At 36.3% G+C, this 25,284-nt stretch overlaps 1 protein-coding gene across 1 annotated transcript in view; it reads left to right on the forward strand.

Moving 5' to 3' along the window:
• Positions 1 to 22,385, forward strand: part of DNTT (DNA nucleotidylexotransferase) — a gene marked incomplete at its 5' end in the record, with an annotated part of 68,420 nt that extends 46,035 nt beyond the window's left edge. The window contains one exon of the mRNA XM_010189086.1: positions 22,299 to 22,385. Coding sequence (XP_010187388.1) covers positions 22,299 to 22,385 — 87 coding nt within the window. The remainder of the gene's footprint in view (positions 1 to 22,298) is intronic.
• Positions 22,386 to 25,284: the final 2,899 nt, after the last annotated feature.

Here is a 25,284-nt window from a genome sequence, read left to right on the forward strand (position 1 = left end):
TTGGGGTGCAACAGATAGCTGCACTAGGGAAATACAAAGAATTTCAGAAATGCCGGGGGTTTTTTGTTCGTGTGCAGCAAAAATTGCCAGCCTGGTGTACAAGTATAAATCATTAAATTTGCTTTTTTTACCCAGAACCCAGATACATTCAGTGATGCAAAATGGACACTGTTCATTCATGAACAGCATCAATCAGTATTACTTTTTCTTTATTGCATTCAGGCTTTATATCTGACGTACCATTCAAATCCTTCTGGGAAAGAAAATGGGAATTTCCATGTGAATTTCACTGGACTAGCCAGGATGTTTCACGGATAAGTGATGGGTTTATCTCAGTGCCCTCTGGGATGAAATATGCTCTTGTCTTACCAATTTTTAAGTAAATAACTGAGGCAGAAAAAGATTTAAGGCCCTACAAACTCATTGCAGTTTGTACTGAATTTTCTCCCTTTATCTACCTCAGGACTTGTAGAACTGTGTGTATCCATGACATGTTTCCCTAAGCCATCAACTCTAGCTGTAACTGAATTTAAAGACCTTCTACATGGCATCTTACATTTCCTCACGACACTGCCCAAAAGCAAAGAAAAAGAATTAGAGGGAGGACTGAGAAGCAAGATTTAAAATTTTTCCTTGTTTCTTACTATGATGCAGGCATACTCTGACAAGGGCAAGGAAAAAAAAATCCAAGCCTTCAGGGCAAATTTCAACTGTCTTGACCATGAAGTCCTTCATCTAGTACTTCCATTTATCAAATGAATTACATGAATGGATCAAATGTCCCTTTCTGCTGAGGATTCTGTTTGCTTTCAAATGTTTCTCCCCCAGAAAATAATATCTCAGTCTCACTTTTCTCATTTAATCCCAGACACAGACAATTTACTTTCAGGTTTTATTTTCTGCTGCAAAATATAAACATATTAGAGATTTCAAAACAAGAAGTCATGACAGTCTGTTGACACAGAAAAATACTCTTGTCTCTGCTGCCAGAGAACAACCAAATTACATTAGCTGAATTTTTCCACAAAGAAAGAAAATTCTAAGATGGATACGCAATATGAAAGAATTCAGACCAGGCAGCACTGAAGTTATAATCTACTTAAAACAGGGTCTTTTATCAAGTAGTGTCATCCTAACAAGAAGCAGGGAGACACCCCACTCCACACTTCAAAGTTTTCTACTATTTATAATCTGATCTCTTAAATTAAAATTATTTTTTTCTTATTTTTAACTTTGCAATTTTGTATTAAGTTTTTCCTATAAAGGACATTTTGAATAGCCTTCCACACTGCCACCCAGTGTGCAATAAAGTCAAGAATGTACATAATACAGCAATGGTGTCTGTAACTGTGAAACTTGAGATGATGGCACATGGTGGAAGAGAACTTTGCAGTAAGTTGTGTGACTGCCAAGGTTAGTTAATTTTTAGGGTCATCAGGTTAGTGCTTAAAATCAGTGATGAAAATAATTAGTGATTTTAGTGCTGTTTCAAGGAACACATACCAAAATAATGAAATATTTAGGGTTTTTTTTCTTAATTTAATAATGAAGACTGGAGAATCTTATTTACTGTAATTCTAGTGCTTTTATTTTTTTAATAAAAATCACTAGAGGGGAACACTGACAACATCGATGTTTTGTTCTGTACTGTCTCTTAAAGATAGATTGGAACATATACATATGTATTTCATAATGAAGTTTTTGTGGTAGGTAATGTTTCTTTCTCAAAGGAGAGCTTTCTCACAAGAAAGCTTTCTCAAAGCTGAAAACAATCAGGAAGCAGATATCCTTGTGCAAGCTGGTCAAGATCTCTCAACACAACCTTAATGAAGGTTCATCAGGCACTATAGGTAAAAACTGAACCACATCTTTTCCATATTTCTCTCCTTGTTTGCCAAAGAGAGGTTTTCTGATGTCACTGGCTCTGTCCAGGCAGACAAACTTTCATGCATGACTCTTTAACGGTCACTGGGGTATGATTCAGGAGCTAGGCCAAATCCCTTCTGCTTCATTCTTCTCCTTTTATTACTCTGTGTGTGTATACAGCAAAAGGGATAGAAAGATCAGGGAAAGTCAAACTAATTCTTGATCCAAATGAAGAGCAAATCCTTACTTTTAAAACACTTGCCTATCATCACAGAATTTTGCAAACTGCTACAAGAAGTTAATAAACCATGCTATAACAAATATACTTTGATTTTTTTTTTTGATGGAACATAGCAGTGCCTTTCATAGAGTGTCTTTCATTATAAAAGACAATGGTTTCCTGGTTTGCTGTACATTCCAATATTTAATTTGTTATACTTTATTCTTCTGTATTGATATTTATCAGCCCTCAGGCACTGAAGCTTCCACTGTGGACCACTGCCTAAAATGTGATGCATGTCAGAGAATCCCGGATTCCAGCGTTCAAGGGGTTGCATTAGGAGAGAGTCCTGGTTACTTTAATATATTTCCAGAGGGATTCTGACAGGGATAGGGAGCATTAACACAGCAGTTAGGAATCGATTACATGGCTTTGGGGAGGGGAACATAAGGAACAGGTATTTCCTCCAGGGACCTGTTACAAAGTTACACTGTGAAATTATTGCTCAGACTTGTTTTTTTTTTTTCCTAATGTGAATCTTTTTTGTATTTTTGTGGGTTTTAGAAGACAATGTGCAACTATCAAACTAATGATTTTTTCAGTTCTGTAATAAAAAGGGCATTTTGTAGATCTTTGGTAAGAAAATTGTGACAAAATTGAAAATTTAATACCAATTATCTGTCAACCTCTTTTTCATAAAAAGATGAGTGGATGTCTAAATCTGTGCTTCTTAAGAACTGTATCCTAAAGGTATAGAAATCAGCCCTTGTACATACCAACCTGAAGTAGGAAATTTCTGTGATTTACATCAGCTGAAGATCAAACATTACAATGATTCCCACACTTATGAAGTGAAGGAGTTCATTGATCAGCCTTCAGGAAAAAAGATAAATTGTACATTCCCCATGTCTTATGGTATTATTATTGCTGTTGCACTGGTTACAAATGGCATGACACATTTATGAGCCAGATCAATAGAAGTCTCACTGTAAAACTTTCCTGATTCATGAATGAATAATATGATCTATAAGTAAAGTAGAAGTGCTTTTGCAACACAGAATTTCATTTTTCTGTGTGAACCATATAGTCAGGTCAGCTGAGCAATAGGCTCTTCCTTAGAATAATTAAAGTCTTTAAACTTGAAACCATAGCATCAATGGTTGTTTTTACACCTCTCTGTGTTAGATTTGGGGGTCATTTATCCCTTAATGCACTATAAAGAATTTTTTTATTACAACACACATTGTGTCTAGACTTAATCAGGAGCTAATAAGAGTGTAAGCACTAACCTCTGTTTTGTATTTATGTAATGTGGTCATCAGTTCGCTTTAGTCTGCATGTATATGTAGAGTTTGCCACATGCTGAGATTCGAAGGGGACTTTCTTTGCAATGATTAAAAGTTTGTGATGTACAAGGTTAGTCATTAGCAAGTTCTGACAACATTCCGACAGCTTTTTAACTGGGTGAAATGGAGAGAAATCTAGTGGATCTAACTAAAGTAGCTTTAAACTCCATTTTATTTTTTTTAATATCTGTCTGTAAGGCTTTCTATTCTTAAAGGAGTAGCTGGCCTTAAAGTATGAGTGCTTCTTGCCTTTTACAGTGTCAGTCACCTGGAATAAGATCACCTGGAATAAGATTCAGGAACTCAAAGGTTGCTGGTTGCCCCTTTACCAGACTCTGGTGCTATTAGCTAGAGTAGAGTACTCTTGTGCAGAAGGGCCCTGTGTAGAGTATCTGAAGCTGGACTCTGATATTGGATTTTCTCACTCACCCAAGAGGTTGGTTAAGACTTAACGTGAAATGACTATTTTCCCATTAAATGGCTCTCAAACTCAAGTGTGCTCTTCTTCAATAAAAATATTACTTAAGGAAAAAATCTTGTTCTCCAGATCATTACATCTACAGTCCAATTGGCTTATCATCTTTAACTCTGAAGTTTTCTTCACCATAAATATAAGGTCTGTACTCTTCACACCTTTACTTTGTCTCTATGATTAATCTCATCCAGGTCGCGATTTCTTCTCTATTTGACATTGTTTTATTCAGTTTTGTAGACTCCGATAGTTTTGTAGACTCCAATGTTGCTGTCTACTTTCTTCTGGGTACTATTAATACCACTTCAAAAGCCAAGGAATGACTGTAAAAAGGGTGGCTATAACTTAGTGGTGTAAAATGTCAGTTTGAGAAGTGACTTTCGTTACCCCAGTATCGAAAGGGTCCGGTAGGCACTTGTGAATTACTTAGAGAGCTGCTGTCTTTCTTAAGCTATGTCTTTCTTCTGAAACTAAAATTAACCCGTTTTAAAAATAGCTTAGATTCCAGACTGTAAGCACTAAAATGAAATTCAAGCTCCAAAGCTCTGGAAGACATAAGCTATGTCTTTCTTCTGAAATTAAAATTAACCCGTTTTAAAAATAGCTGTAAGCTGTAAGCACTAAAATGAAATTCAAGCTCCAAAAATTTAATCATCAGGAAAAGCTATGTTTTTAATTTAAGATTATTTTCTTTTAACTTCTGTTATTCTGACATTTGCTCTTAGCTTCTCTTTGGCATTGCTGCAAAACCTTTTTGTTTCTTGTTACTCTTGAGGTTCCACGGGAACATAAATATTTTTGGCTTTTTTCTGACTCTGTGTGCCTGGATGTTATCTGAGGTTGCAGCTTGTAATTCATAAATACCAGATTGTTGTATTATTCTTCCTCATGGCTCATCCTTTTGAAGATCAATTCAGATACCCAATCTTTGTTATAAACTGCTCTAGATTTGCTGTAGTATGGCTGGTTGAAGCTCTTTCCACTCTCTCTAGTTCTCTATGTGTAATCACTGGATATAAAAGGTCCTTCTTCAGCTTCCAAAAAACCTGACATAACTGTGTATTTTTAAGACATTATGCCTGTCACTGGTATCTGAAGTGTTTACACTGATGATTGTGAAAACAGTTGTCCCACAATCTTCCATTCCTGTTGAGGAAACACAGCCTAGGTAAACATTAATATCTAAAAGAAAGTTCAAGTGGACAATCTGAAAATAATGTGATGCTTTATCAGTTTGATTCTTTCAGAGCTGTACTAGCTCTGCACTTGGAAATATCTTAAGTGTCCAGCCAAATTACTCTGAAATTAGTGTCAAATTTTGCACATACTGCTGGTATTTTGGCACAACAGAGACAACAGTCAAGAATGTCTTTTAATCTGTATGGAGGTCATGCATATGCCGACTGGGAAATAATGTCTGGAGATGACCTATTCTATTTGTGGCTTTTCTTACTCTGCAGTAGGTCTGTTCTTGTCTAGTACATGTGTCTTTTCTTTTATCACTTTTGTAACAGGGCACCGTGTCAGGCTGGTAGGCTGATGTGATTACAGTTAGCCAAAGGATCATGTACCTGTTCAGACATGTGACATCAGAGGGCACATTCAAAAAATTTTTCAGGATTTCATGTTCTCAAAATGTTTTCTGATCCCTCTTTTAATCCTGATTTAGCTTGTGAAAAAAGCGACATGAGAAGGAATTTTGACATTTTGACATTTGGAATTAAGTGATGATTGTGTGAGCTGAAGAGATTACATACATTGTTGTAATACAGCATAAGGAATAAGGATGGTCTAGAGGTTTGATCATTAGTTTGCAGCTTGGGTCTTGCATGTAGCCAAATTTTCTCTGTAGCTTTAAGCAAGTCATTTAGCCTTCTTTGATCTCATTTCCCAACAGTAAAACCTAATTCCCACAATGCAAAGATACAGTAAGAATAAATAGTTAACCACTGTTGCAAAAACCTAGTTCAACTTAATGGAGGATTTTGATCACTCAGTGTTCAAAGGCAGTGTTTTGCCTTTCTCCCAGGAGAAAGAACAAATGTTTAATGAAGAATTTCACTGTATCGAAATTTTCTTGCTCTCTTAATGAGAGGGAAAGTCAAAATGTTGACACTTTCAACATTTCAAAATGCTTTTTGAATCTCAACTTTGGAAACAATCCACAGATTCGCCTGTTCCAAACCTCCAAAGCTCAGTCAGCTCTTGAGGCTGCAAGCTCTGAGGCACTCAGTTTGGCTGGCTGCTCTGGACTCATGGAGACAATAAGCTCTGGAGATTCTTGCTCTGATGTAATTAAAATTACTTATTTGAACTGAGGCTTTAATAGGCTTAGATTTTTAGAAGTGCCTGATAAACTGGATTTTTTTTTCAGGGCAATATTTTGATAATTACATCTTTTTTATGGAACACTCAAGTTTAAATGAGTAGGAAAATTCATTAATGTTTTGCTGAATAGATCTGTTCAGAAGACAGTGGAATATTAGGTTTGTGTGAGTATACATGTGTTAAGAAGAAATATTGTTTCCTAGAACCATGTTTTCCCAAGGAATCCTAGGAAGTTGCATTCCAGTGATTCTTAGCCAGCAGCATCCATATATCATGTTTCTCTGTAGAGGCTGGTGTGAGGATGCCCCAAAATTAAGTATAGAAGATGCTTCTGAAAGCTCTACTCTGCTATGCAAAGCCCAGCCTTACAACTTTTACCATGGATAAATTTGAGTTTTGAAAATCCAGGATTTATCAACCTTTTTTACTATTAACTCCTAACTAAACTCCCTTATCTGAATAAATTTAAAATGAGTACCCCTACCAAATACTTCAGAACCCAAGTTGTCAGAAAATAATCTGCTTTTGGTGGGATTTTTTTACATTATGGTATCTATTTGGAGACTATTCCTTGTAGCTACAGTAAAAAAGAACATTTAAAATTTTCCCACTGTACTTCACACAGTTTCAGCTGTGGTGGGATTCTCTACTGCTCTTTCCTTTCATTCGAGGTCTATTCACTGTTCTTGATGCTATTTGCTGTTCAGGTGTTACTCAGTGCCAAAGAGCCTGGCAGCAGTCTGCTGTATTCAGCATCTGAGCTGTAATAATTTCCCATTTCATAGGAGAAGACTCTGCATAAAACAGGAACTAGTTTCAACTGCTCCATGCCAGAAGTTCTGAATGACAGATTTCCTCAAATCATTATCTTCTGAGTACATATGTAAGCATGTGGAAGCTAGGCTGAATGAGGGTTAGGATGGGCTAGATGCATTAAGCTGCTACAGGTACTTTTCTCTGTTCCTGTTTGATGATGTGAGATTTCTAGGAATGGCATGCAGAACAGCCTCATGGCTGGATCATGACCATGTAGAAAGTGTCTCTTTCCTGCACCTTTATCACACTGCTACCCAATGGAGATCCTCAAACTGGTTGTGGGATCTGAGGATTGAATTTGTCTTGTAGATTTTGATTTTTATCTTATACAAACCCATAGGTTTTCACAATATTAAAAAAAAATCACTTTCAAATCCAATTATTATTTTGTGCTGTTCAAGGCACCAAAATGAAAAGATGTAAATAATTAGCATTGCTTTTTTGTAAAAGAGTAGCTGGGGTCCCTAGGGTATAGATTCAATTATTGGCATATGAATGTTCTTGCACTAACATTGTAGGTCGTTAGATTTTTGTAAGAGGACAGTTACAATTTCAGTGTTATTTTGGAGAGTCACTGGAGCAGAAAGCAGTTATTAGTTTTATGTCCTACAAAAATTTAAGATGGGAAATAGCTGCCCACATGTTTTCTATTGTTAAAGAAATATTGAAAAAAATATGACACTATGCAGAAGACTGTGTATGATTGATGACAATTTTGCATTTAAAAAGCATTGTGTGAATTTGAATGACATTAAATGTTATTTAGTTGTTGAACAGCAAGACAGACGGTTTATATGACTGCTCTGAATAGCATGTTCACAAGATGCTCTGAAAACTTAATGGGACCCAGCTTGGCAAAACATTAAGTGCTGTGCAGTTACAATGAAAATAGTAAAACCTATGCTCCCAAATATTTTTTTAAGAAAATCTTTCATTTTCCTTGGGAAACCAATATAGGTATGAAAGGTGAAATTTATCCTAGGATTTCTTCCACACTGTGAAGATCAAATGCACACAATAGTCATCATCAGTATCTATGCTGGTTTTGGCTAGGATAGAGTTAATTTTCTTCATAGTAGCTAGTATGGGCCTATGTTTTGTATTTGTGCTGGAAACAGTGTTGACATACAGAGATGTTTTAGTTATTGTTGAGAAGTGCTTACATATAGTCAAGGCTTTTTCTGCTTCTCACACCACCCTGCCAGTGAGTAGGCTGGGTGTGCACAAGAATTTTGGAGGGTACTCCATGCTTACCAGATAATGCTGGAGGAAGAGGGAGTGGGGGAGGACATTTGGAGTGATGGTGTTTTGTCTTCCCAAGTAACCATTACGCGTGATGGGTCCCTGCATTCCTGGAGATGGCTGAACACCTACCTGCCAATGGGAAGTAGTGAACAAATTCTTTGCTTTGCTTTGCTTGTGTGCATGGCTTTTGCTTTACCTATTAAATTGTCTTTATTTCAACCCATGAGTTTTCTCACTTTTGCTTTTCTGATTCCCTCCCCCATCCCACCAGGGAAAATAAGCGAGTGGCTGCATGGTGCTTAGTTGTTGACTGGATTTAAACCACGACAGTCTTTAATAACTTACCTGCAGAATGCATTCCTATTTAGGAAAAAGCTTAACTGATTGTTCAGGCAGGACTTGCCCTGTCTGTCTTTGCATATATCTGTAAAGCCAAACGAAGGTGTGATTGCAGCCCAGGTAAATGACTATTATATGACTGTAATGCTTTGATGAGCTGGCTGAAGGGTGTATGTACTTGCAACAAACAGTCCATCCAGTCATGCTTGGGAACATATTTGAACTTCTAGCCTCCCCAAAGAAATTCAAATTTTATTTTGGCTGAATCTAACCTCGTGTTGCTGGCATGCTACTTACCCACTAATTTTGTTTGAAGTCTTACCTGACAGTGACCACGTTGGTGGGAAGTTATGTTCATGTGGTGGCTTGGCTTAGAGGATAAAAACAGCTCTGAGGCTGCTACCTGTCCTTCCCAGATCTTTGTAAACAGGTCTCCTAATAAAAAGCCAGCTTTGTTTTCCAAGGATTGATTATTTTCTGTCACTACACAATATGTTATTTCTCAAAACCATGTATCACTGAAAAGAAGAGCTGGCTATGATTCTATCCCCTCATTTTATTACATAAAGATGTTTAATAGTCACACATGTTTAACTATGTATTCAATAGTTCCAGTCTCAAAATCAGTTTTCTTGTGTCATCTGAGAATGTTTACTCCACACCACCTTTCACTGAAAAAAGATGCTTGCAGAAATTTACCACAGTTAAAGAGACATTTTTTATGGTTCTTTAAAAACTGGATGTTATAGTCTTATTTTGGCAGATGCTGCTCTAAAATTATGAAGTTATAACAGTGAGATAGTCAGCCTTGAGAACATCTTGATGAATTAAACATGCTGCAGCTGCAGAGTTTGCTTTAGATGTCTGCAGTAATGACTGGATTAAAGCTAAAGTAAACATAAAGATCCAAAGTTTATAATATTGATTTCCAGTGTGATCAGTTGTTCACACAATCATTACTGCAATTAAAAACTGAGTCATTGTAAACAGATGCACTTACTTTCATTTACATTCCAATTCTTCTTGCTTTCTCTCAGGAAAGTGGAAATTGCATGTGTGATTTGGGGGATTTGTTCCTTTTGCAGCTGGTCTATTTTTAAAAATTAAGAATTAAAACAATCTACTTTTCTTACCTCTTGGTAAATTAAAAAATTATTATGCATTTTCTTCCAAAGTGTGCTTCTTCCTAGTGTTCTCTTAGCAGTTTAAATGTTTCACAAATAGCATATGATTGTTCATTTTTTTGCAAAGTCTGCATGTAATTCACGTATATATTTAGCTAAATGTAATAGCAAGCCATACATCTAACACAAAGATAAATGTATCTAATTGTTGTTTCCTTTGCTTGGTTTGTTTTCTGAACAGTTCAGTGCAACTTGTATTGCTAATGAAGAGAGAGAGCTCTCAAAACACATAAGCAGGTGCAGATCCAGAATATTTTGACTATACTTTTTAATTAATTTCAATTTTTAGGGCAGTACAGTGGCAACCGTTTTTCAAGTGTTTTAATTCAATTATTCAATCAATAGGCTTGGGTAAGTTATTGGATGTGGGGCAGGTAATACAGTCTCATATTTTCTGTTAAAATAAAAAAAAATCATTTGAGAAGAAGCTAGGTAGAGAGAAAGCTGGAAAAGGAAAGAGCCAAGGGCCAGAGAGGAAAATGTGGTGAGAATGGGAAGTCTGTGTTGGATGTATAGGTATGATAAGGAAGCGCAGCATGGCTGGACAAAGCAGTAGGGAATGGAAAAGGTATATTTGATTAGCAGCCTCATTGTGGAAAAGAACCTGTGTTGGTTGAAGAAACTGAGCTGAAAAGGGGCATGAAAAAAGAATGGCTGGAGGGAGATGTGAGTGGAAGTTTGATGGACTAAAGAATAAATCCGTCAGGCTAATGCTCTAAGAAATGAGCACAACAAAATTTCAACAAGAAATGGGTAAACTTTCACTTGCCCCAAATAACTGACTAAACTGTGTTTATCTCATTTTAATCTGGATATGACATGAGTGGAGCCTGAAGTTACATTAGAAATCTGAGGGGTGAGATCAAAGCTGCAACTTAGTATAGGGAAGGAGGGAAGAGAGGGAGCTAGATCAGATACAGGTTGTGATAGCTCGACTTGCTAAGTCTAATTGATCCTCCACTGGTCTGCAACCCTGTTGTCAGTGCTGTCAGCAAATATTGCTAGCCCTGTGGCACAGTGAACTTCCTGCCTAGTGAAAAAAGTCTAAATATGTTACAGGAATGGAAGGAAGCAGTATTTCTTTGAAGAAAGATAAGTGTGTTTCATAAAATCCAGGATTCTGCATTTTTCTTGTCTTATTCTTTCATATGAAACTTTATAAAGAAAAATACAACAAGCCAATTCAACAGTATTTGACAAGCTAAAGCTACTGTAGATAACATAGATTTAAAGTGAAACAGAAGTATACCTAAAGTGGGAAAGGAAGTAATCTTTGTTAATATTTTTAAGGACTTTGTGATAGGACACAGGTTGTCAGAGAAAAACAGAGGACAATATGTATTTGTTCTCCTTTTGTTTACAACAATGTGCTATTTAATGTGTTCAAATTTTTGCCTGGGTTGTCAGATAGGAAGTTCCAAATTTCTTTTCATCACTTTGTATGCCTCAAAATAAAAACATATTCTTGTAGTCTGGATGGTAATGTATTATACTTTTTATTTATTGTGGAATGTTTTTGAATATTAAAATTGTAATGGGAGATTGGATGCATAACCACGTAGTGTTTTGCATCAAAGTAACCACACATCTGTCATTTAAAGAATGGAATAGTTCCATTTTATGCACAGCATATGGCTGTTTACAAACTAAATTTTAGCAAATAAAAAAGTGCTTATTCCAGTAAGTCAACAAATAATATTAATGTTTTTCAATATTTTATTTTTCAAAGTGTAAGCTCTTCAGCACTGGTCTTTTTCTTTCTCCATCAAAACCACTTGGAGTAAGTATGTTGCATGTAGAAAGCCTGAAGAAATTTTGTTACTCTGTGTTATGAAATAGTTAATAGGATAACTGCCTAGAGTATCCTAATATTAGCCTGATTACTCTATTTCACTCAGTGAATCTACTTTTTATAGTTCAGAAATTTAATCTGAATAAACCTATAACTAGAATTAGAGAAGATTTGTAAGAGAAACATTCATAGGATTTCTGATTGAAAGCTCAGGACATGTCTAGTGGTAAAATGAAATGAGAATTTATGATTCTGGCTTCTATTACCTTCAAAAATTATTCATGCCCAGAATTATTAGAATAAATTCCACTGCACTATTTTCCTTCAATACCATTACACATGATTTTGCCTGAGGGTATTGGGTCAATGGGTAATGCTTGTAATACTGCTTTTTCAATCATGGTTTGCTATAATGTCATTTCCAAGAGTAATTTTTTTCTCTCTGATTTATTTATGATCTTATTTGTAGCTGGATTAGGAACAAATTAGTTTTATTTTAAAACAGGCCAGGTGATGGGAAAATTAGTACAGAAAATACCAGTTAAACATGAAAATTACAATTGGAGATAATAAAATGTCAGAGGCACTTCCAGTTATTTCTTACTGGAAATGGTTATGATACAATCAAAGGGAAAATGCAGTGTCTACGCAGTGCTGTGCTGTAATATTATTACTGAACTTGAGATACCTCACATTTCTAGCACAATTAGTACTTCAGCATTTATGCTCTATAATTATAATGAAATTTATACTGTTCATAGTCTCATTCATAAATATAGGATAAATATTTAGCAAAATATCTAGTTACAAGCAAAGCAAAAATCACCAACACCCAGTCTTAAAACAAAACCTCTCCAAAACAAACAACCAACCAAAAAATGTTTGGGGAAAAAAAAGGAAGGAAAAACACCAGAAAGTTCTTAGTCATATTGCTTAGGAAAGTACTAGAAGATGCTCAGATACTATATAGCAAGCCACAAAATGTAAAAAACGTTTGTTGACCATAATGAAGATAAATACTACTCAGAATAAAATATCCAAAAATATGGAGATATTCAGTAAGGCAGAGCAGGCTTCCCAGGTAAAAAGCAACACTGAACATGCATAAGGCTTGTTTGCTAAGTTTCACCAGAAATCCATGAAGCTCACTGTAGTCGAATTAAAAAGCCTGTGATGTTGGACTCTTTCTAATATTGCACTGAGAACTTACTTTTCTCCTCTTCTGAATTTGTCTACAGTCAGTCACAGGAAATAACGTTCAACTCTTGAAAATAAGAAGCAACTGGAATTATAATGATATAAAACATAAGGTGCGTGCTTAAGGACTTTTAACTTCCAGTTGACAAAACCCAATATGTGGCAGAATTAAATTATTGAATCATATGAACCTCTTCATATAAAACTGAGCCAGAAATATGCATGCTTTTCTAAATTAATAGATTTTTATTTTTTCTTTGCAAAATTTTAATAGTTAAGATAACAACATATTGTTTGCTTTCTGGCCTTTTTGTTCCCTCTTTTTTTCTTACCGTTCAGGCAGTTCTCATTTCTGTTTTTAAAGAATTTTGTAGTGCAAACCACAAAACTCTTTTCCTTGCTATTCTGATCATACAATAAATGAAAATGTGACTAGTTCAAGCTTCCAAATGTCTGTTTCTTTTCTCCTCAGTCATTTGTGGGTTAGAAGAAGCTGCTTGAGGCCATTGTCACATATTACATTTAATAATCATATATCAAGAAACAATTTTATGTGCTACTACTACCTTTTTAGAAAAAATTCACCAATGGTTGCTTTAGCATTTATAGAAATTTTCTCATGAAATTGTCAGTTTGCACCTATTCCAACTTATTTCTCATTATTGTTATTTCTAGCATTTTCAGAGTTGATAAATAATTTAATGCTGTACTCATTTATCGCCACAGTCTTGCTCTAAACTCAATAAAATATGAATATTGAGTACAGAAGATAGCTGCAGTCAGTCTAAGAATTGCAGGAAATGTTACAATTAAAAAAAAATTGATGTGTTGTTTTGTGGCACACAATTGTGCAGATATTTTTGATGCAGTGGTTAGACTCCCTCATTAGCTGAATATCATCCTCATGGTATGCAGAAGTTTAGGTCAATATAATCTGAAAATCATAAAGCATAAAATAATTAAATATATACCTACATTGCAAATACTTTAGAAAAGACTGGTTTATTAAAAGTAGCATTTTTCTAAAAGTTTCTGCAGCACCGATGCAACTTGTGCCCAGTGTTGGTGTATCAGTACTTGTTCTAGCAAAAAATAGCCCAGAGACAGAGAACAGATAGAGTAATGCTCAGGTCACATAAACATACATGAACAAATGTTACTTGAGCAAATGGGATCAGACAGAAAGGAAGTGTGCAGTTTAATAGCTTTGCACTTTTAATCTAATGAGTTATCTTAGTATATTCTAAGTATATAAGATTGTAGGTCTTTTGTATTGCAGCGCACTGCTCTACTGAATGCAGTAGCCTTTCATATCTAGAGAAGTGCTTTCACGTCTTGGAAGCTGTTGCAAGCAAAGTAAGTAGCATCATCTCTGCATTAGTCCCAAGTATCTCTAATTAAAAATCTTTAATTGACTTTGCGTAAGTGAAGACATGTGAAGATGTCACTAAAGTGACAAATATGACAAAGAGAAATTTAAGGTGCATTGTGGTATCTTTTACTATGGTTGATTAAGCAAGTCCTGTTGTTACCATCACTCATCTACAATTGACTTTACCCACAAAACTTATTTTTAGAATGAACTCTGTCCAAGCAAAATGAACATTGAAGTTCCAAGTTCCTAAATGACAGTCTGTCCTCTTCTTTTCTGTTGCTCATTTATCATTGTCATGCTTACTGCCACTGCAATAATTCCAGACATGTGAAGTGATGGGAGTTTATTCTGCTTGTTATTTATCATTCAGTACACTGGAAATACTACAAAGTTAGTTATGATCATATTTCCATTATGTCTTCTTTTTAATTATTTTAAAAAGGAAAGCAAATATCAAGGTCATTAAACTGATGTGAATAGATGTCACATGAAACATCAGTACAAAAATTAGTGAGAGAATACCAAATTTAAATGAGAAAATCCCTAACTACTTTATATTAAAAATTGCCATTTTAAAGCATGCAACATCATCAGGATACAAAGAAATTGTTAGTATAAATGTGTATGTTAATGACATTCCCAGATACTTCTCTAGAAGCAAAGTTATACAAGAAAGTTGTGTAACTTGTTAACAAGATTCTGTCGGCAATATTCTGTGCCATCCACTCCCCAGCTTCCCCTGCCCACTTTATTTGATGAAACAGTATGTCAGAGGGAGTACAGACAGACCTTAATGATTATGGCCCTTCAGGGTCTTTTGCAAAAGGAGGGAGGGTGCCTCCTACACAATGTCAGCTTTCCAAAGGATAATGAAATCCACTGGAGTATGACTGCATTCTTTCTAAATTACACCTGTAAAGCAAAAAACGCTATGAAAAAAGTAGAAAAATAGGATATGGATGGAAATCCTTGGTCTTCGAAAGGGCATGATTTTGGTGTGACTTACTCAATAATAAATCCTCAAATAATGTATAAAGTAGAGTTGGGCCAGCAATCATCTAGGAAACTTCAGAGTTAATTCCAGTTTCTCAGCTAATACCAAGAATGATGAGGATTTGAAGAAAGAAATTAATCAAATTTCCACCATGTGTCTCATCTTCAGAACAGTGGGTTGCATGTGTACGTATGTTGTATATACAAACCTGGAGCATTTTGCTCTCCAGCAAATTCTGCTGGTTCAGAACCATTAAATTCCTTTTCATCAATGATACTGTCTATGTGGTCCTACTGGCTTTTATTTTGAGGTACTTGTATTGAAACTAATTTCCTGAGGTCATCTTGAGATGGGGAAAAGAGTAATGAAATGCCACGGTGACAACCTGACAGTTATTTATAGTATTACTCAGTTATAATCGATTACTCGGTTTGGTATTTTACAACACACTGTTATTACCAAGCTATTTGGTAATAAACAGTAAGATATCAGTCTACTTGGAATCTGATTAAATATGTGCCTTTCAAGAAGGCTGAATTAATACTGATGGAAAGCATGAGTAACCTTGGTTTCAGGAACTTTGTGTACACAAAGCTGGCAGAGCAGTTGCAGGCAGAGCAACAGCTTCTATGTCTCCTGAGTGAGCAACCTCAGCAAAGTGGTTTTTTTGTTCAATGCACTGTCAGGAGGTTGCTATCACCGCAGTATTTTTCCTTCCTGACCAAACAGTGGAAAGGCAGATGGATGGCCACAGTAGATACAAGTGTGGAATGGGTGTCTGAGCACTGTAGTTTCGTTTCACAGAATCACAGAAACATTAAGGTTGAAAGAGACCTCTAAGATCATCAAGTCCAACTGTTAACCTAACACCACCACGCCTACTAAACCATGTCCTGAAGTGCCATTTCCACACACTTCTTGAACACCTCCAGGGATGGGGATTCCACTTCCCTGGGCAACTTATTCCAGTATTTGGCTACTCTTTCAGTAAAGAAATTTTTCCTAATATCCAATCTAAACCTCCTCTGCTACAACTTGAAGCCATTTCTTCTTGTCCTGTCACTAACTACATGGAAGAAGAGACCAACACCCACCTCTCTACAACCTACTTTCAAGTCGTTGTAGAGACTGTTAAGGTCTCCCCTCAGTATCTTTTTCTCCAAACTAAACAATCCCAACTCCCTCAGCTGCTCCTGTTATGGTTTAATGGTTACCAGCCTGAAAGGGAAGGACAGGTGGTGTCTGTAGGACCCAGGGGGGGTCAGAGATCAGTACTGTTCCCTCCTCTTTCTGGCCACAGTCTATAAAAAACCGAGGAGGCCCGAGGTTTCACGGGCTTTTCCTGGCTTCCTGGGCTGCTTCCTGTCGCATCTCAGGACAGCTGGGCCTACCTCCACATGCTAGCCCTGGCACCACTGCAGTCCCTGGTGATGAGTCACAGTGGCCACAAGGCACTGCTCGGACACTTCCACTTGGGACTACTGGGATCGGGTTTTGTATATAGTTAAATATCCTCTGTCCCTTATTAATTCCCTTTTTCCTTTCCCCTGTTGTTTTTCATTAAACTTGTTATAGTCTTAACTTCCAACCTTGTGTGAAGCATCTTTTTCTCTATTCCCTTTTTTTAATCCTCTCCTGGGAGGGTAAGGGACAATAGAGAGAAAATCCTGCTCCCTGGGCTTGCCTTGAGCGTTAAACAGAGACAGCTCCTCATAAGGCTTGTTCTTCAGACCCTTCACCATCTTTGTTGCTCTTCTCTGGACACGCTCTAGTGCCTCAATGTCCTTCAACAGCCTAAAGAATTTGTCTAGGCTTACTGAAAGTACAGGTTGCTTAATATAGGAACAGTGCATATCCACTGGCCTAAATTTTCATATAATAGCAAGATCGTTTGTATTATGAAAATCAAGAATTTGTGCACAATAATTTCTAGTAATCTCTGCTTTCTTGGGATCTTTTCTTCTATTTCTTTAGTGGACAAATTGTTAACTGTATTTTAAGATTTTGTATTTTGATGTATAGGGTCAACTTAGGTTGAACTACTCAAGAAGTGAGTTAAAGAGACAGATGGAGGTACTCCAAAAACAAAAAAGAAAAAGAGGTCTGAGGTAATTTCCAGTGCGTTCAACATTTTCCGAATATTTAAATTACATATATTCAAAATCAGTAAAATAAATATTTATCCCCCAAAATAAATGTGCGGTTGACCAATGCTGATTTATATAACTAAAATTAAAACTACTACTTTATTGAGTAATGGTTTTGTTCTGCTGGCTTTGTCATATTAAAACGTGAGATTAAACCAAGTGATGATAGTAGTATAACATTTGTCTGAACTTTGGCAGTACTAGTTAGAATATCACAGAATCACAGAATTGCTCGGTTGGAAAAGACCTCTGAGATCATCATGTCCAACCGTTCCTGTCTACGTACTAAACCATATCCTTAAGTACCTCATCTACCTGCTTTTTAAATACATCCAGGGATGGTGACTCCACCACCTCCCTGGGCAGCCTGTTCCAGCTTCTGACGACCCTCTCAGTAGAGAACTTCCTCCTTATCTCTAACCTGAACCTCCCTTGGCACAGCTTGGTGCCATTTCCCCTTGTTCTATCCCCCATCACCTGGAAGAAGAGATCAGCACCCACCTCTCTACAACCTCCCTTTAGGTAGTTGTAGGTGGTGATGAGGTCTCCCCTCAGCCTTCTCTTCTCCAAGCTAAACAACCCCAGTTTCCTTAGCCGCTCCTCATAAGGCTTGTCATCAAGCAGTGCTAGCTCTGTGTCTTCACTCTCTGCTTCTCTTGCATCAAAACTACTATTGATCGTTAATGCCAAAATAAAAAACAAGAGGCAGCAGTTCACATAAGATAAAATTTGGATGGCAGCTGTTCTACACTGGGTGTAGTTAATGGTCATGTTTGCAACCACAAATATTTACATCCATTGAAATAACAGGATTGATTAAATGGAATAAGAGCAGAGTGATACCAGCTGCTCCAGAGTGTTGTTTTTCTTAAGTTTGATTGATGTTGATCTGGCATGTCTTGGATTTGCTGAATATTAGTAAGGAGCTGAAAAAAGATCACAACTAGGCAAGCAGTTCATTACGTCTCCTGAGCAAAGAGAAAAGAAAAAAGGAAGAAAAGTAGTGAATGCAATAATCAAATTTGCATAACTGTATAAATAAGCTCTGCATAGATGACAAAGAAGCAAAATCACAGGTTATGATTAACATTAATAACACTTACATTGCTAAAGCGGTAGGTAGATATCAGCTACAGATTCATTTAGAAACATGGCTTGTAGCTACTGAAAATGGTATTCAGCATCAGATACTTTGTATTAGAAATTTTCCCTGTCAAGCAAATGAAATTAGTTTTGCTTGCAGAGAAACATAAAGTGGCAGAACAAAAGAAATGGGATGCAATTTGCGGTCCCATAGATATGAAGAGCTTCTATTGAAGAGTATCTATAATATCTGTCTACAAGTGTAATATCTTTTTTTTTTACTTTTTTGCAGTAATATATGTGCATGGATTGCCATCTCTTGTTCTTAATAATACTAGAAGAAAACTAAACGTAAGCCCTAAAGTCCTGTCCTCCCAGGACATGCTCTAGGAAAGAAACATTCTCCAGTATTGTTACCTGATGGGCAGTTTTCAATCTCTTCCCTCCCTTTTTATTCTGTTCAATATCTTGTTTTCTACCACTTTTTCTGGGCCTGTCTATGGGAAAAAAGATCAATTTCGCCTAGTTAGAATTTTTCATAGGTTTCTTTTATTCCAGAATCTGACATCTGAACTTCACAGGAAAAAAGAACATTATTTGTCTATGCTTTATAAGCAATCTTTGCTATTGCAGGCATGACTTTGAACTATCCGTTCGTTACAGTTATGTAATTGTTTTCAGCTTTTCATGCTCCAGCAATACTCTAGTTGTCTGGGCCACTGTCCCAGAGTCTAAATATTCATATGCTGAGAACTTCATGATGGAGTATAAAATACTTTAGAAAAGAGGAGTTGGTTTTTATACTACAGGTGTCAAAGCAAAAAGGCATACCATATTTGGCCTGATTTGATTGAAAAGAATAATAATAAAATCCTTGAAGCAATGGACAAAATTATTCCTTCAAATTTCTGATATGATGTGTTTGAATCTGAAAATTATATCAACTGAGTTCATTATGGAAAAATGAAAACAGCTTCCTATACCTTGTTAAGTACTTCTACTGTGCACTCCAGTAACAAATCTATGATTCTATGAAACCTCTGATCCATGTGGAATGTATCACTGTCTGAAATCAATGCCTTTATAATAGATTTTAATACAATGTCCACTGACCTCAGTAGGAAATGCTTTGGGTCTGTAGTAAAATTTAATTGATACACTGCAGTTTTGCAATTTAAATCTGGAGAATATAAATGCCAAAGAGTTAATATGATAAGCAAGCAGCTTTTGAGCATGGCAAGGCACTATTTGTGAAAGTTGCACTGTACGTATTGATAGAGGACAGTACAGAATCAGATAAAATTTTAAAAGCTACTTTCTGGTTTTTATTAATAACACAGAATACTTACATAATTTATGTTACCATAATTAGCATTGACTAATTATTTGCCTAATTAAAGATGAACTGTCTTCAAATAAAATAGTGCACGTGTTCCATTTTGTTTTACTGTATAGAAATAATTTGCCAAAAAAGATAAATACTTAGCATTTTTGGATGGATTCAAGAGGATATCTGCCAGAACTGCTCTTAAATGCCTGCTTTGCTGGTTGGGAACTCTAGAAGAGCAGAATCGGAACCTCAAATTCTGTGCTTTCTGTCCTCCCAAGCTCAAGGCAACACCGATCGCCTCTGGCTCTATTTGCTCAGGAGAATCTAAATTCTCTCATCCAATTTAGTCTTCATAACCATTCTAGAACAATTAAACTGGCTTTCATTCTACTTTGTGGCATGGAAAAATAGCTGTTAGGAAAGCTTCCAGCTTGAGTGCTCTGGCTGTTGGTGGCTGTTGGAGCTGAACAGTGTCAATGAAAGATGGGCCTTTTCTATAGAGCTGGACTTAGAACTTCAATTTTCAAATACCCCTACAGGGAAATGGAAACCAGTTTCTGATTTGGTTAAATCCCTGATAAAGTTTGAGTCCAACTTACAATTAAGGTTACATTTCACTGTAGAGGTTAAATTCTTCATTATGCCTTGGCAAAACTGTCTCTCCTGACAGGACTGAGACATGGATCAGGTACTGGAAGGAACTGGACTGACAGAGAATAACAGTAAGCCAGTGCGTACCAACTGATGAGGTGAATTTTACTGATGATGCGCAAGCATATTTCATGGGCAGAATGAGGCTTGCCCTGGGCTCATCAGTTTTGCATATTCTTTCTGACTCATTGTTCTTTCTGCTTTCCTTCCATTGATGTAGCAGCTTAGATGGCATTATGTAGCCTTCACATTCTCTGGTGCCATAGATCTTGGCCAAGATGCATCCCCAAGTCTTTCCTACTAGTATTAATGAGCTCTGCTGACTGATTTGTAACAGGGAAGGGGTTGAAAAGAGAAAGAGTGAAATGTCAGTAACCAGAAGCAGGATTAGATTAGATGGTAGGAAGAAATTCTTGGAACAGGTTGCCCAGAGAACTTGTGGAAGTGGAACACTGTTAACACTGGAACTGTTCAAGGCCAGGTTGGATGAGTTTGGGCAATCTGGTGTAGTAGGAGGTGTCACTGCCTGTGACAGGGGAGTTGGAACTAGATGATCTTTAAGGTCCTTTCCAACCCAGACTATTCTATGATTTTATGATCTACCTGTTTGAATAATCTGCCTGCCTGCTGCTTTCTGAGTCCTTTGGGTTATGTGATCTTAATGGGACTGAGAGACAGGGAATCAGCATCCAGATCAGGGAGTGAAGAAGAGTGAGAAAGAATCTACACAGAGGAAAAAGGCGAAAAAATTGTGAATCTCTGGTGCTGGAAATTGTTGCACCATACCATGGGCCTGCTCTGATATAGTTATGGACTCCTCTTCCTGACCCAGTCCCATGGCTATGCTGGATAGCATTGCTCTCATGGAAGCAGCATTTGGCAGAAACGTTCCTAAACTAACAGTAGTCGGAGATTTCCTAACTAAGTGGAATTCATCAGTGGGTAGTTCTCTAGACAGCTTCTCCTCTTTCACAGTAAAAAGTAAATGCAGAAGATCATGAAACCTTAACTCTGAAGTCTTCATAACGATGGACTTCGAGATTGTTCAGAGTTGAGTTCAGAGTACTAATTGAGACTTAACTTCAAATGATTTAGGAACTGTTGAAATATTAAGTATTCTTTTTTTCAATAGAAATGAGTTCTTTCTTGCTTCCAAACTCCTCTAAATGGTGAGGTTTAACTGTTTTAATAAATCTACCTTAGCGACTTTTAAAATTAATATTATACTTCAGTGATGAAAGGAATGCATAAGACTATGTACTTTATTGTATCAGTAATCTTAAGGGAGGTAGGGCTTGTGTATAGTTTCTGTGCAAGAATAATATCCTGTGTTAACAGAAGCATAGATATGAAAAAAACAAATCTGATTTTTACCATAAAACATTCATTAGAAGTGTGTGTGTTAATCCTTCATTTTCAGCTTGCTTTTCCAGATGGAATATTTTGTTCTTTCAGATAAGGCTTCTGTAAGTATTAGAAATTTGAACAGCATTGATGCTTTTAAAGTTTGGCTATACATAATTAGTGTAACCACTGAATCAGCTTGAATGCATTTATAGAGAATGTTACTATATTAATTTAAAAAACATTGATGTTTTTATTAAGTAAGTCAGGATACTGTCCCTCATTTAAGGGAAATGTAGGTTTTATTTGAGTTCTAGTCCACAGTCATGAAAAAGTAAATTAAAACTAAAAGTTGTAAACTTGTCATTAGAATAGAAAACATCAAGCAGCATTAGAATTATTTTTCTTTCACATTTCAAGGTCAGCACACTGATGAAGACAGCGTATTCTGTAGAGGATCCAATGGGTAGAACTCTAAAAAATCAACTCCTTTTAAACAGCAAAAAACATCAATTGAAATTTCCCTCTGACATACATATTGACTTCTTTTTTTTTTAATTCTTTCACAGAGGATCTTTCTCAAAGCTGGAAGTGAGGAAGAAATCTTTGCACACCTTGGCTTGGATTATGTCGAACCATGGGAAAGGAATGCTTAAAACGATTTGCCAGAGTACATTAATCAGTTGACAGCAATGGTTCTTATTGCCTATCTTGAAGTCTGATTTAGATATATGTTATATGCATCCCTATAACAAGTAAAAAATTTAAAAAATATATTAGTTAGAAGCCATTATAGATGCTGACGTTCCTCAAAAGAAGAGTTTAAGTCCTTCCAAATGCTTTCCAGTATTTTCTGGTTTAGTCTTTGAAGTTTCTACATGGGAGTGACAAGATAGAGCTTGTTTTTTGGGGGAAACATGAAACTGGTGAAACATCTGTTTGTGATAGGAATTTAGCATTCCTGTGAATAATACTTGCTTGTTGAAATACTGTTAGCTGTGACAATACCTAATTAATAAAAAAAATTTGAGCTGAGTCCAAAAATTACTGAAAGGAATGCTATGTGATCCTGCTCTGGCAGGGGGGTTGGACTAGATGATCTTTCAAGGTCCTTTCCAACTCCTAAGATTCTGTGATTCTGTGATTCTGTGAATGCTTATCTACAACTGAATTTCTTAAGTATTTTGCTGAATCCATATATAAAATTGCTGCTGTATATAAGGTTTAATGACCTAGGCAGTAATTAGTCTGGCAGCCTCAGCAAATTGAGGCTTCAGCTGTAATATTTTTCCAGCTGAGGCACCAGTCTACAAAGACCATAAACAAGTTGAGAATTCAGTGAGAGTTAAAAACATTTCACAGGAAGGGATTTTTGAAAATAAAAGGGAATAACTCAGTAGCAAACTTCAATTAAGAAAAAATATTATAAATTAGGAGTACTGATTTGGACTAAAGAAGATTCAAGTGGTGATGCAATGGTCCTCAATCAGGAATTTTAATTATAACCTGCATGAAAACAACTGCTTTAACTGTCAGGCTTATGGCTGCTCTGGAGTGAGAGCTTTTAATTGCCTGTGTTCTGTTTAGATAGCTGGATATTTATTTACTAGTATACTTGCATTGGAATTGAAGTTTACCTAAGCTGTTTGCCTATTGGCTGCTCTAGAATAGTATTCCCTATTTTTGGTCAGAAATTAATATTAGATGTGAATTTATTTGACTGGTCAAATAATTGTCTTTGTTAAAAGCCTGAACTTTTTTCCCTGTTAAGGTTGATTTCACATCTTGGCATGACAAGGCCGTGTGGAAAAATTATTACTAATGGTAGTGGCTTTCCATATTCAAACAACGGCAATGTAGACTTCTCTGGGACAGGTGACCCAGGACAGATGGTCTGGGTATGATCCAAGCAGACCAATAAAGATGTAACCTATCTCATAAACGTCACACTCACTATAAAGTGGGGAGCTTGCAGGGGGTGACCCCTTCTTTTTTGCCCCTTTGCCCTTTTGGCCCCTTAATTACTTCCCTTCTCCTTCATGATGGTGGCCCATCTAGGTTCCTGAAGCTTACCCTTCCTGTCACGTTTTCATTGGTGTAATAGTGGCTGCTGTTTGTGAACAGAGTAAACTTTGATTGCTTTATTATAGTTGTTCCCATTCTTGTTACAATTAATTGGCATTTTTATTATTTAAGTTTGGGTTGTTTTAATTATTAAATAGTCTTTATCTCAACTGATTTCTTTACTTTCAATCTCCTGATTCTCTCCCCCACTCCACTGGGGAGGGGAGAGGGAGGAGGGTAAGCGAATGAACTGCATGGTGTTTTAACTGCTTGCTGGGTTAAACCACAACAGTTTGGAACTAGATGGTCTTTAAGGTCCCTTACAATCCAAACCATTGTATGATTCTATGAATTGCATGTTATGCTATGAACCCACTCTATGATATGTGATAATCCTGATTTTAAGGTACAAGCAATTCAAATTCTGTAATTTGAACCTAATTTGATGCCATTAATAGAAATGTAGGCAATACTTTTTTTTACAGATACAGTTACATGATATTTTTTATACTAAGAAAAAGTATGCTGATTTTGTTTACTCATTCTATACAACTAAGGAATGGACTTCTAAGAGGACTACATTGAAAACTATTTCAAAACTGCAATCAGAGACACAGAAAAAAGTGATAACAGCATAGAGTTTTATTCTTGTCTGTGCCAATAAAGCCATCCTTTTTAAGTGCAGCTTTGCTAACTGAGCTGAAAATATAATGCCACTTTCTAAATTGCTGTAACTAGAAAGCACTGGCATTACTTCCTTCTTCATTTTGCTGATGTGTGAAGCGCCTTCTCTGTGTTTTGCATCAGGATGCTGACACTTAAGTAGCAAAGACATTTTTCAGTCCTAGTTGAAGAGAACAAAAGCTACAGAACCTTATCTAAATATACTTACTCCTTGGCCAACATTTATCAGAAATTATACATTCCAGTTGTGCTGTTTGTGCATACTTCAAGCCACAGAGGAAGTATGAAACATTCAGATTTCCACATAAAGAAATATTTTAAATTCATAACTCTTATCTTACCTGTCTATGCATCACTTATAATTATACCACCTGTGGGAGAGAAGATACCAAACACAAGTTCTGTCAGCTCCTTCAAGATTGGAAGAATACAGCATATCACTTCATTATTTTCTTTCCCTCAATTTTTTCTGAACTTATTTAGAATATGTTTTAGAGAATGAAAAGAAGGAATACTCATTGGATCAAGTATTACAAATAATTACAGAATTGTTAAGTGAGGGTTTACATTAAGCAGAAGGTAAGATTAGATGACCAGGATGGTTTGACTATGAAGATAGTGTCTGTTATGAACATGTCCACTGAAGTAGCTGGTACCCCAGTCACTGTCATCCCTGATAGCACTAGCCAAACTCATTGTGCATGCAGTGGCAGAGCCAGAAAGGCATAAACTCAGTTTTTGGTAAACAAACTCTGAATTTTTGCAAAGTTTGCTTTTTGCAAACTTAATTTAATCTAGTCCTCAATT

The sequence above is a fragment of the Mesitornis unicolor genome, unplaced genomic scaffold (assembly GCF_000695765.1).
Source record: "Mesitornis unicolor isolate BGI_N332 unplaced genomic scaffold, ASM69576v1 scaffold4147, whole genome shotgun sequence".
NCBI classification, from domain to species: domain Eukaryota; kingdom Metazoa; phylum Chordata; class Aves; order Mesitornithiformes; family Mesitornithidae; genus Mesitornis; species Mesitornis unicolor.